This window comes from Anomaloglossus baeobatrachus, chromosome 1 (assembly GCF_048569485.1).
Source record: "Anomaloglossus baeobatrachus isolate aAnoBae1 chromosome 1, aAnoBae1.hap1, whole genome shotgun sequence".
In the NCBI taxonomy this organism is placed as follows: Eukaryota; Metazoa; Chordata; class Amphibia; order Anura; family Aromobatidae; genus Anomaloglossus; species Anomaloglossus baeobatrachus.
The window spans coordinates 695,241,169-695,255,106 of NC_134353.1; the positions used below are offsets into that span (position 1 = coordinate 695,241,169).

The 13,938-nt window shown below is 48.6% G+C and overlaps 1 protein-coding gene across 1 annotated transcript in view; it reads right to left on the reverse strand.

The window, feature by feature from the left end:
- Positions 1-5,164: 5,164 nt before the first annotated feature.
- Positions 5,165-13,938, reverse strand: part of COQ5 (coenzyme Q5, methyltransferase) — a 55,037-nt gene continuing 46,263 nt past the window's right edge. Inside the window, exons 6-7 of the mRNA XM_075320567.1 lie at positions 6,240-6,351; positions 5,165-5,405 (exon numbers count right to left, since the gene is read on the reverse strand). Of these exons, the coding sequence (XP_075176682.1) occupies positions 5,304-5,405; positions 6,240-6,351 (214 nt within the window). The 3' untranslated portion in view covers positions 5,165-5,303. The remainder of the gene's footprint in view (positions 5,406-6,239; positions 6,352-13,938) is intronic.

Genomic DNA, 13,938 nt, shown 5'->3' on the forward strand with positions numbered 1-13,938 from the left:
GGGGGCTCAGAGGCTATGTATCCCACCGATTTCTCTGAGGGTGACTCAGATCTTAGTGATTTGATTGCTTCTATTAATTCTGTGCTGGATCTCAATCCGCCAGTGTCAGAGGAGCAACTCTCTTTGGCAGAAAAACATCAGTTTACCTTGCCTAAGAGAGTGAAGAGTGTGTTCTTTAACCACTCCAGTTTTCAGACCGCTGTGACCAAACCCAGGGCCTGCCCTGACAAACGCTTTCCAAAGCGTGGTTCTGATGACCGGTTTCCATTTCCACCTGAGGTGGTCAAGGAGTGGTCTCACTCCCCAAAGGTAGACCCTCCGGTGTCTAGGCTATCAGCCCGGACCGTTGTGTCGGTGGCTGACGGAACCTCACTTAAGGATTCCACTGACCGTCAGATTGACCTTCTGGCCAAATCTGTGTATGGAGCTGCGGGGGCCGCGTTTTCCACGACTTTTGCAGCAGTGTGGGCTCTCAAAGCCATCTCTGCTTCTCTAGAGGAGATGCATTCCCTCACCAAGGAATCTATGCTTGAGATGGTTACCTTAACTGCTCAGGCTTCAGCTTTTTCATCCTATGCCATGTCTGCCATGCTAGAGGCTGCTCACCGCACTGCGGTGGCTTCAGCTAATTCTCTTGTTATCCGCAGGATTTTGTGGCTTCGAGAGTGGAAGGCAGATGCTTCTTCCAAGAAGTTTCTTGCTGGGCTCCCTTTTGCTGGTTCACGGCTGTTTGGTGAACAGCTGGATGAAATCATTAAAGAAGCTACTGGCGGGAAGAGTAATTCCATGCCACAAACCAAGACCAGGAAACCCGCCCAGGGTAGGAATCAATCGAGGTTTCGTTCCTTTCGTTCCTCCAACTGGTCATCCTCTAAGCCTTCTGCCTCGTCCGCTAACTCAGCCAAGGATCAGAAATCCAACTGGCGCCCAAAAGCGCGTCCGCAGGAGGTTCTGCCACTAAGGCAGCTTCCTCATGACTCTCGGCCCGCTCCAGCCACGTCCTTAGTCGGTGGCAGGCTCTCCCACTTTGGCGACGCTTGGTTAAAGCAAGTCTCCGATCAGTGGGTGAGAGACATCATATCTCACGGCTACAGGATAGAATTCTCTTCCAGCCCTCCAAACAGATTTTTTCTCTCAACTCCCCCCTGCTCCAAGGCCGCCGCCTTCTCGCAGGCCGTGGCGTCCTTGCAGGCAAACGGAGTGATTGTCCCAGTTCCCGCTCAGGAACGGTGCAGAGGTTTTTACTCAAATCTCTTCCTAGTTCCAAAAAAGGACGGTACCTTCCGGCCCATCCTGGATCTCAAGCTTCTCAACAAGCATGTCCGGGTGCGGCATTTTCGCATGGAGTCTCTGCGATCAGTCATTGCCTCTATGACCCAAGGGGAGTTCCTGGCGTCCATCGACATCAGAGATGCCTATCTACATGTGCCAATCGCAGTGTCACATCAGCGTTGGTTACGTTTTGCGATAGGAGAGGATCATTTCCAATTCGTGGCTCTCCATTTCGGGTTAGCCATGGCCCCTCGGGTATTCACCAAGGTCATGGCGGCAGTGATTGCGGTCCTGCACCTCCAGGGGTTAGCAGTGCTTCCTTATCTGGACGACCTTCTGGTCAAGGGTACATCCAGCGCAGACTGTCAGCGGAGTATTTCGCTCACTCTCGCCACACTAGCCCAATTCGGGTGGATTGTTAATCTTCCCAAATCCACTCTGACTCCGACCCAGAGTCTCACGTACCTAGGGATGCAGTTCGAGACTTTGCCGGCACTTGTGAAGTTGCCCTTAGACAAACAGCTGTCACTCCGGTTGGCGGTGCGCTCTCTCCTGAGGCCCCGCCGTTATACCCTCAGGCGTCTGATGCAGGTGCTGGGTCAAATGGTGGCCTCCATGGAGGCGGTTCCCTTTGCCCAGTTCCATCTGCGTCCTCTGCAGCTGGACATTCTCCGCTGTTGGGACAAGCGGCCTTCCTCCTTACAGAGGTTAGTGGCTCTGTCGCCACGGACTAGGAGCTCTCTTCAGTGGTGGCTTCGACCCCTCTCCCTGTCCCAAGGGCGCTCCTTCCCGACTCCGTCCTGGGTGATTCTCACCACGGATGCCAGCCTATCCGGCTAGGGAGCGGTACATCTCCACCACAGAGCACAGGGCACTTGGACTCTGTCCGAGTCAGCCCTTTCAATCAATGTGCTGGAAACCAGAGCTGTGCTTCTAGCTCTCCTAACCTTTCACCACCTGTTGGCGGGCAGGCACATTAGAGTCCAGTCAGACAACGCGACAGCGGTTGCCTACATCAATCACCAAGGCGGGACACGCAGCCGCCTGGCAATGTTGGAGGTCCAACGCATTCTTCAATGGTTGGAGGACTCCAAGTCCACCATATCCGCAGTCCACATCCCTGGCGTAGAAAACTGGGAAGCAGATTATCTCAACCGTTAATCCGTGGACGGTGGCGAGTGGTCCCTGCACCCGGCAGTGTTTCAGTCAATCTGCCGCAAGTGGGGCACTCCGGATGTGGACCTAATGGCATCCCGTCACAACAACAAGGTTCCGGTTTACGTGGCTCGCTCCCACGATCCTCAGGCCTTCGCCGCGGACGCTCTGGTTCAAGACTGGTCCCAGTTTTGTCTGTCCTACGTGTTTCCCCCTCTAGCTCTCTTGCCCAGAGTCCTGCGCAAGATCAGAATGGAGGGCCGTCGAGTCATCCTCATTGCACCGGACTGGCCCAGGTGAGCTTGGTATCCGGACCTGCTCCAACTGTCCGTGGAGATGCCGTGGCATCTTCCGGACCGTCCAGACCTGCTCTCGCAAGGTCCGTTTTTCCGCCCGAATTCTGCGGCACTCAAATTGACGGCGTGGCTCTTGAGTCCTGGATTTTGACGGCTTCTGGTATTCCTCCTGAAGTCATCTCCACTATGACTCGGGCCCGTAAGTCTTCCTCCGTCAAGATCTATCACAGGACTTGGAAAATTTTCCTGTCCTGGTGTCGCTCTTCCAGCCATTTTCCTTGGCCATTCTCGTTGCCGACCCTTCTGTCTTTTTTACAGTCCGGTCTGCAGCTAGGACTGTCCCTCAACTCTCTCAAGGGACAAGTCTCAGCTCTATCAGTGCTGTTCCAGCGGCGTCTCGCCCGGCTGGCTCAGGTCCGCACCTTCATGCAAGGTGCGTCTCACATCATTCCGCCTTATCGGCGGCCCTTGGATCCCTGGGACCTTAACTTGGTCCTCACGGTATTGCAGAAACCCCCTTTCGAGCCCCTTAGGGAGGTTTCTTTGTATCGTCTTTCTCAAAAGGTGGCCTTTCTAGTTGCCATAACTTCTCTCAGGAGAGTCTCTGATTTGGCTGCGCTCTCCTCGGAGTCACCTTTTTTGTTTTTTCACCAAGACAAGGTAGTTCTCCGTCCGACCCCGGACTTTCTTCCTAAGGTGGTCTCTCCCTTCCACCTTAACCAGGATATTTCCTTGCCTTCCTTCTGTCCGGCCCCTGTTCATCGCTTTGAGAAAGCGCTGCATACTCTAGATCTGGTGCGTGCTCTCCGGATCTATGTGTCTCGCACCGCTGCACTTAGGCGGTGCACCTCTCTTTTTGTGCTAACCACAGGGCGGCGCAAGGGTCTCTCTGCTTCTAAGCCGACCTTGGCCCGTTGGATTAGATCGACCATTTCGGACGCCTACCAGAGTACTCAGGTGCCTCCCCCGCCGGGGATCAAAGCACACTCGACCAGAGCTGTCGGTGCCTCTTGGGCTTTTAAGCACCAGGCTACAGCTCAACAAGTCTGTCAGGCTGCCACTTGGACTAGCCTGCATACCTTTTCGAAGCACTACCAAGTGCATGCTCATGCTTCGGCAGATGCGAGCTTGGGCAGACGCATCCTTCAGGTGGCTGTCGCCCACTTGTGAAGTTAGGCTCCGCCTACTTCTTAGTTTTTTTTGTTTATTCCCACCCAGGGACAGCTTTGGAACGTCCCATGGTCTGGGTCTCCCAAAGGAACGATAAAGAAAAAGAGAATTTTGTTACTTACCGTAAATTCTTTTTCTTATAGTTCCGTATTGGGAGACCCAGCTCCCTCCCTGTTGCCTGTTGGCAATTTTCTTGTTCCATGTGTTATCACCGGCTGTTGTCGTGGACAGACTCTCCGGTTGTTCCGGTTCTTACTCGGTTCTACTTGTGGGTGGCTATTCTCCTTCAGCTTTTGCACTAAACTGGCTAGGACTGGCTACCAGGGGGTGTATAAGCTCAGAGGGAGGAGCTACACTTTTTAGTGTAGTACTTTGTATGTCCTCCGGAGGCAGAAGCTAAACACCCATGGTCTGGGTCTCCCAATACGGAACTATAAGAAAAAGAATTTACGGTAAGTAACAAAATTCTCTTTTTTTTTTGGAGTAGGGCTTATATTTCAAGCATACTCCCAAAAATCATGTAAAATCATGCTAGGTCTTATTTTCATGGAAACATAACTATCCCCTTGATAACAGCTTCTTTCTTGTCCCTGCAGTCTGAGAACAAGGAGCATGGTGTGCTCCAAGTGGTTAGTATCTTCCCACCCCCGGATAATAGCTGCTTCCCTATAGTCCTAGAACAGGGGACTGACTGTTACCAACAGCATGGAGCAGACTACGCCCCCTGATGTGTGATGTAACATGTAATGTCCCAATGGGCAAGGGGGAGCAGCTCCAGTGTCACGCTGAATTACTGGTAGAGTGAGTATCTGCATCTCATCTTTATAGTTTGAGGGCAGGGACAGTAGAATTCCCCCCCCCCCACACTCTTCCCAAAATACCCCTTTAATCTGTATACAAAGAATGTGTATTGCAGCTACTTGGCATTTTGTATTATTTTAAAATACCATTAAATCAAGGGTGCTGTACATGCGAGGAGGGTGTACATACAAATAATACAAGCAAGTCCAATAAACATATACAAGGCTGGAAGAGAGTGAGAGGACCCTGCCATCATGGCTTACAATCTACATGTATGGAAGACCACTCTGCACAGGAAATCCCTCTAACCACAGAAATTTAGGCCCTTCTGGCCCAAGGAGCAGCCAATTAGCCCATTTCTGTGCTGCAAGGTGGCCGAGAAATGTTTAGAAATAAATGATTAATGGTTTCGTTTTCAGCGTTTCATAGGATTGTTTTTTGTTTTTTTTTCTATTCACTTTATGTAAACGTTTAAAGCAGCAAACATTTTATTAAAAAAAATAATTTACATAATACATTTTTTGAGAAACAGATTATTTCACATCGGTTTTAAGGCCTCCGCCGAGAATAGATGCATGACATTATTACAGTATCTGTATCTAATTAGTGTCATAATTTAAAACCTGAGTGCACCGCCACAACACCGGATGTCAAGTTGTGATAGGTGACAGTGAAAAAGCCTGCATCTTCAATCATTTCTTTAAATTCCTCCTAAAATGAAAAAGAATGTTTGTTAGGAACGACACCATGAATCTCAGTGGCATACGCTCTTAAGGGTGCGTTACACACTGCGACATTGCTAGCGATCTCGTTAGCGATGCGATCTGCCGAGATCGCACATGTGACCGGCGCTATAAAAACGACCTATTTGCGATCTCGGCAGATCGCATCTGCGATCTGGCGTGTTACATCGCTAACGAGATCGCTAGCGATGTTGCAGCGTGTAAAGCACCCTTTAAATTTGTTGCCAGACATGCTGCCCTATCTGGGAGCATAAAAGTAGTGACACAGATCCTGTCAAAGTCTAGCGCAAGAGGCCTTGAACAGTTTCCATAAACTCAACCTTTATTGCCAGATAGGTGAAACATTTATGAACACTGGAATCCCCTTGAACCACTAGAATGGTGATTCCAATCCTTTGTTCCAGAGAGGTTTCAATGGAGAGGTGATCGTTCTTGTTCACTAGCCCACCATTCAATTAAGGGTTTGAAGGCAATAGTCAAGCACTCTCTCCCTTCAAGCTGATCAGTTACAAATGAGGCGTGAGTGTCACTACTAGGGAACTGGTGTTTGGAACATCAAATCTAGTGATCATGGGAGTGCAGTAGTTACACACGGGAAAGTACTTAGAGCTTTATGTATTGTTTTTCTTTTTAATTTCCAGGGAAGTCCTTTCGAACTGTTAGCCCCGAAAATGGCTAACCCAGGTCTGCAAAGTGGTCACAAAAGGTTTAATGGTCAATATATGTGACATTTATTCCTGCTATCAAAGTATGTAGTCTGATGGAAAGCGATGCAAGAATATACATACTTTTTATGACTTACCTGTGGAGGAAAGCGTCGTATACTCTCCACTAGGTATTGGTAAGACTTCCAGTCTCCAGCAATGACTTCCCCAAGCACTGGAATAACCTGGAAACTATACAAGTCATAAAGACTGCCAAAAAAAAGAGAATACATTGAATGTATTACTTTCATGTTGCATTAGGTCATAGGTGCATGTTTAGTTACATTGGATCTCTCCTATAAGGGGCACTTATCAGAAAATAGATTTTTGTATTAAAAAAAACAAACAAAACAAGATTAATAATGACATAATGAGTTTATTTCAAGAGCCAGTTATGCAGTGTAAACTCCAAATGTGCACCATACAAATATCATGTTTCCCCGAAAATAAGTCCTAGTAAAAATTTTCAGCATAAGGCTTAAATACAAGCCCTACCCCGAAATATAAGCCCTAGTCATAGTTCAATAATGGTGTCCATTCAGCTAAAAAAATTAAATACTGCAGGACACTTCATTATAGAAAGAAGACACCCCCAAAAGAGAGAAGAAATAAGACCCCGCAATCATACTGCCCAGACGCCGAACAGGAGGACCTGCAGTGGATCACACACCCAGACACATCAGATTGTGAGCGCACACACACACTCATCACATCCTATTGTACCTATTGTTATCGTTTCTTAATGGCAGGGGAACCCAGTGAAGTGGATGCGAGGACCTGCGGTGGAACGCACTGATGCCACTGCAGGTCATCGCGCTCTACTGCACTGCGTCCCAGGTTCCCCTGCCGGCCGGAAGCAACAGGTATCACTGGATGGCGTGTGTGTGCGCTAGCTGGAAGCAGAGGAAGACAGATATGTAGCATACCTGCTGGGAGTGCCCACCGAATATCGCAGGAAGACCTGGGAGCAACGCAGAAGTACGGGGTCTGGCAAGCATGATTCCTCTGGGAAGGAAGGGGGGGGGGGGAGGGTCTGCTTTTTTTTTGGGGGAAGGGGGGAGGGATGTTTAAACTTAACCCCAACCTGTGTTTCCCCAAGAATAAGCCCTACCCCGAAAATAAGCCCTAGTGCAGTTTTCGTGGGCCAAAAATAATATAAGACAGTTATACAGGTGTACATCGGGTGTATTAGCACAGCACAAGCTAAAGCAAAGGACTGCAGGAAATGCCAATAGGGTTAGGCTACTTTCACATGTCAGTTTTTTCCATCAGGCACAATCCGGAAACAAACGGATAAAATGGATCCGGCGCCGGATCCGTTTTATCCCCATTGATTTGTATTCGCGCCGGATTGTGCCTGATGGCCTTGCGTTGCATCCGGCTTTTGCCAGATCTGTCGTAATTGGCTAATGTGGCGGCCGGATGGAACGTCTCTTGCAACGTTTTTTGTCTCTGCTCCGGCGCGATACAGCGAGATTTACAATGGAAGCCTATGGACACCGGATCCGGCATAAAATGGATGCGGCCGCCGGATCAGTTTTTGTAAACTGAGCATGCTCCAATGTATTGGAAAAAAAACGGATACAGCAAAAAAAAAAAAAAAACGGACGAAACAGATGCACCGGATCCGTTTTTTGATGGATCAGGTATACCGGATCTGTGAAAAAAAAGGATCAGGAGCATCCGTTTTTGCATATTCTGCACCGGATCCGTTGCATAAGGCACACGCCGGATTGTGCCTGATGCCAAAAGACTGATGTGTGAAAGTAGCCTTAAGGGGGCTTTACACGCTACGACATCGCTAATGCGAACTCGTTGGGGTTACGGAATTGGTGACGCACATCTGGCCGCATTAGCGATGCCGTTGCGTGTGACACCTATGAGCGATTTTGCATCGTCGCAAAAACGTGCAAAATCGCTCATCGGTGACATGGGGGTCCATTCTCAAAAATCGTTACTGCAGCAGTAACGAAGTTGTTCCTCGTTCCTGCGGCAGCACACATCGCTCCGTGTGACACCACAGGAACGAGGAACATCACCTTACCTGCCTCCTGGCCGCTATGAGGAAGGAAGGAGGTGGGCGGGATGTTACGTCCCGCTCATCTCCGCCCCTTCGCTTCTATTGGGCGGCGGTTCAGTGACGCAGCTGTGACGCTGAACGAACCGCCCCCTTAGAAAGAAGGCGGTTCGCCGGTCACAGCGACGTCGCCGCACAGGTAAGTAGTGTGACGGGTCTGGGCGATGTTGTGCGGCACGGGCAGCGATTTGCCCGTGTCGCACAACAGATGGGGGCGGGTACCCACGCTAGCGATATCGGTACCGATATCGCAGCGTGTAAAGTGGCCTTTAGTTAGTAAGTTCCCAAGGAGTCAGCCAGCTATAGGTTTTGTATTGGCTCACTACCTTTAAATTGTTTAAGACTTAGCAAATTGGCAAATACTTGAGATCTACAAAACAAGAAATCAAATGCTGTCACTAACGTTTAGTCTGGTGAGGAGCTGCAATGTCTCTGTAAAACTGTGGCAATAGTCACATTCGCTGCCAATCTGTGGGTGTTTGCAAAATAAAAAAAAATGTTCGAAGCATTTGTAGTAGATGGCATGTGTCCTAGAGCACACTGTATCTGTGTGAGCCTCCAGAATATCTGTTCTGAGTGATGGCTTGTGTTTAAAAGAGAGGCTCTGTTCAATAAACCATTCAATTAAGGATTGATCCAATAATTCCTGCCTTACAGAGGTAGTTCTAACCCAAAGTTGAATTTAATCCTAAATGTCTGACATAATAATTGACACGCCTTTCTAATACAGTTTAATTCAAAATTCCTTACCATTTCTGCTCAGCTCTATGGGAGAAATATTATCCCTTCCAAGATTCCTTGTCTTTATGTTGAAGACAGTTAACTACTTCTAGACTGTCCATAAATTACAAAAGTCTGAAAAGTCTACACATTACTCTGCAATAACATTCTAAAATGTCAATGTAATCTAAGCATCTTGCACAAGATTGTGTAACTGTGGGGGTGGAAAGCCAGCTGTCACACACAGCCAGAACCCACCCTCCCCCAAAGAGTGTAAACATGGTTTATTATCATGTACCCCTTCTGATCTCGGTATACACAGCAGTGAACCAGTGCCTGTGTATGTAAATTAGGAAGCAATAGCACTGACTACAGTCTGCTTTACACGTTGCAATTTCGCATACGATTTGCAACGCCACCATCGTATGTGTGGCACGTTCAATTTGTTGAACGTGCTGCACATACGAGTAGCCCCCCGTCACACGTACTTACCCGTCCATACAACCTCGATGTGGGCGGCGAACGTCCACTTCCTGGAGTGGGAGGGACGTTCGGCGTCACATCGACGTCATGCGGCAGCCGGCTAATAGAAGCGAAGGGGCGGAGCTGAGCGGGACGTAAACATCCCGCCCTCCTCCTTCCTTTCGCATTGTGGTCCGGGATCCGCAGGACGCTGGTAAGATCTGTTCATCGTTCCCGAGGTGTCACACACTGCAATGTGTGCTACCCCGGGTACGATGAACAATCTGACGTGCAATTCTAGAGACAGGTACGTTGTGTATGCGATGAACGTTTTAACGTTCAATCGCAATCGCACGCACCTGTCACACACTGCAATGTACCTTACGATGTCGGATGTGCGTCACTTACGACGTGACCCCGCCGACACATTGTAAGATATATTGCAGCGTTTAAAGCAGGCTTAGCACTTGCTTCCTCCTCGGGACCCAGTGAAAATGTGATCTCTGGTTGTAGGAGTAGGAACTGTTGGGTTCTAGAAGACCAGTCAACTTTGCTATACAGGAGGCTGAAATTCTCATAAAACTGGGACCAATATATATGCCTGGCTCCAAATTTATTGTGCAGCAAGTCAGCAACCCAAACATATAGCCAATGTCATTAAAGGGCTGTCTACTATTCAGGACCTCAAAATAGCATATACTCTCCTCATACAGTGGCGGAGTTCCAATTATGTCGGCACCGCTATTTCTGGTGATTGATTCAATGTGTGTGGTGCTATAAAATGAGTATACGCTGTTTTTATTTTAATTCAGATCCTGAAGTAAGCTGAGGTTGTAAAGAAGAACAAGGAGTCCTGAAAGTAACGGTATGGCCCCCCCAGAGTCCTGATCTCAATATCGAGTCTGTCTGGGATTATATGAAGACCCAGGAGGATTTGTGTAATCCCAAATCCCACACAAGTTCTGTGGTTAGTTGTCCCTCCCGAGTTCCTTCAAACACTGTGCAAGTGTACCTAGAATTGATGCGGTTGTGAATTCAAACGGTTGGTCACACCAAATATTGATATATATACAGGGCTGTGGAGTCGGACTTGTGGAGATGGAGCTCATTTAGGTGGAGTCTGTATAAAATGCACCGACTCCGACTCCTAAAATATATAATAAATTGGGGACAGTAGTGCAATGCAGAATGTGCTGAAAATTTTTTCATAGGAATTTGGGAAAGTTATGAAATGTCCTATAAATGTCTGTTCTATTCCTGATCTAAGGCTGCACTCACACACAACAATTTTTCTGCCTTTTTTGAGGATACGTTTTTCAACTGCAAAAGCAGATCAGCTTTTTAAAAAACCGCATCACCTGAAAGGTTTTTGAGCTCATAGATAATGTCAATAGCAAAAGCAGATTAGAGAAACACCACAAACTGACTGCTCATTCTATGTGAGGCTCCTCACAGAACGCTGTGTCTGAATGTCCTATCTTTTCACCAATTGCCTTTGCTGGGATCCCAGAGTCACTGCATTTCACTGAATTATTTTGCCATCAATGTTCGATATGTTTGTGACAAGAAAGAAATTGTTAGCAAGACACTGGCAGTAAAAGATACTAAAGCTCATCACACCAGCCAGTTTATCCAGGCCTTAAGCGGGCTTTACACGCTACGATATCGTTAATGAATTATCGTCGGGGTCACGGTGTTTGTGACGCACATCCGGCTTCATTGACGATATCGCAGTGTGTGACACTTATGAGCGACCTTAAACGATCGCAAAAACGGTCAAAATCGTTTGACACGGAGAGGTCGTCCTGAAACAAAAAATCATTCTCTGCTTATTAGCGATGTTGTTCGTCGTTCGTGCGGCAGCACACATCGCTGTGTGTGACACCGCAGGAGCGACGAACATCTCCTTACCTGCCTCCACTGGCAATGAGGAAGGAAGGAGGTGGGCGGGATGTTACGTCCCGCTCATCTCCGCCTCTCCGCTTCTATTGGACGCCTGCCGTGTGTCATCGCTTTGACGCCGCACCAACCGCCCCCTTAGAAGGGAGGCGGTTCGCCGGCCAGAGCGACGACAAAGGGCAGGTATGTGCGTGTGACGCTGCCGTAGCGATAATGTTCGCTACGGCAGTGATCACCACATATCGGCCGTACGACGGGGCGGGTGCTATCGCTCTTGACATCGCCAGCAAATGCTAGCGATGTCACAGCGTGTAAAGCCCGCTTTACTGGAAAAAGTTCTGCAAGATTACAAACTCAAAAAAGAACAGGTTCTTGTCATTGTAACGAACAATGCTTCAAACATGATAAGTACAATTAAACTGATGAATGAGAGTAATGAACAACATCTAGAAGAAGATTTAGGATTTAGTATGTGTGAGATGGAAGGCCACAGTGCTGTTCATGTAGCTGAGGAACAAACAGATATTACAACAGAAGAACAGCAAAATGATACTTTAGGATTAGGTGATCTTGTTGAAGCTACTTCAAAACACTTTCATATTTATCACATGCGCTGTGTTGTGCACACGCTGCAGCTGGCAATAAGAGAGTCTGCAAGAGGGACCCCGATTTCACACATCCGGCTTTTCTGGGGAGGCTGAAACCAAGGAATCCTCTTGGTATAAACAGCATTCTCCCTCTTCCAGCTCTTCAGAAGCCATGGAGCGTGTGGGAGAGCCTGTCCTGTGTGCTCCCGAGGGAGAGCCCGCTGGAGACACCCGGCCGTGTGCTCTTTTCCTGATCCCTGCAACCGGTGAAGCATGTGCCCGGATTACCTCAGAAGGATCCTCCATAGGGGTATCCTCAGGCTGCGTTCCGTCCAGGGACCCAGAAGGGTGTGGAGGACGACATTGCATAGCCAGCACCAGGTTCTGAGACAGTTTTTCCATGGATTGGGACAGAAACTGTGCCCATTCCAGTGGGCTGGGAGCCCTAGGCTCTGGGCTGACGGTTACGGCGGCGGTGGCTGGGGGGTCTTGGGGGGCTATAGGGGCACAGGACTCCCAGAGAGAAGAGGTGTGTTTACGTGGTAGCTCAGCATGGCAGGCAGTGCAGGCTGAATAATAGACTATGTGGGCCTTAGCACTCTTAGTGCCCTTAGAATTCTGCATGTTCCTAATAGGAGTATGCCAGGAGGGGGAGCAATGCTCAGCAGAGCTACAAGTGAAGCAAGCACCTCACCAGAATCAGCCGATGGCCCTGTCCTCAGGAAGGATTAAGCTCTATGGAGATCTTCGCACGCTTTCCTGGGGGAACGGGGCTTATCGTGGCCGCGGGGGGCGGGGCTTAGCGCTAAAAGAGCGCGAAGATGAAGTCAGTGTGGCCCCCCCCCCTGCTGTGGGTAGTAAAAACCAGCGGGAAGGGAGCTTCTGATAGTTTTCCTCCCTCTCCCTCCAGTCAGCACACAGCTTGTCACTGGTGGTTATCAGCCGGCTTTTCTGCTAGAGCAAATAAACAGAGCAAATAAACAGCATGAGTCCCTGAGCCCTGGGCCCTCCCCCTGCCACCGGGAAATTATCTGCAGGACTTTTTGCAAACAGGAGTGACTTCCCCCCCTCCTCCAGCCAGCAAGCTAGAGAAAAGTTAACACTGTGTGTGCAGGATCCTTGGGGCTCTCCTCCTTGCACTCAGCAAGGGACTTTCTCATAATAAATACTGTAAATGTCCTGGGAGCCTTCCCTGCAGCGTCTTTTCTCCCTTTGTCTGGGAAACCAGTCAGGGGGGGATCTCACCTTAAAACACTGCTTCAGTCCAGGCAGTGAAAATAGAGTCAGCTTGCTGTGTCCGGTCACACCGGTGCCATATTCAACTCAGAGCCTGCAAAGAGGGGCTGAGGAATTGGGCTATAGGGGCACAGACCTCTACCCTGGGCTTTGGAAAATCGGTGTCTGTGGAACCCGTCGTCCAGCCCAGGATCCAGCGTCGCAGGAGGGGGTACGTGGAGGCGACACTCCACGTTCCCGCCCGTTGATGGTAGTGGGAGATCGGTCCCAAAAGGAAACCGTCGGCCTCAAAAAATAACAAACCTTGAAAGAAAGTGCCTCCTACAGACACTAAGCTAAAACAGGGGTTGCCTGGCCCGGCCAGGGGGTGTATACTGCAGAGGAGGAGCTATGCTTTTGCATCTACTTAGTGTCCTCCTATGGATAGGCAGCATAACACCCGTGGTCCTGTGTCCCCCAATAAGGCGTCAGAGAAAGACAGATGTTGCAATATGTTGTCAACTTGCACCTTTCATGTCAAGAAGACTTGATGCTGTCCTAAAAATCAAAGCGGTCATACAGAATACTAGCTGTTGAGTTTGATGTGTGGTGTATTCACTTTTTGCATTAACTAAATTGAGTAGAACTGCAGATTTTGTAATAAAAAGTTATCTAATTAATCTTACAGTCATATTAAGGGTTAAAAAAAATAAATTCTATGACACTCAGTCTTGTCAACATTTTAGAAACTGTTCTGGTGTTCAGTTAGATACTTAACACTACTTTTTTATATGGATAAAGGTAATTAATAGGTATAGTTCTAGTTGACCCAGGGAA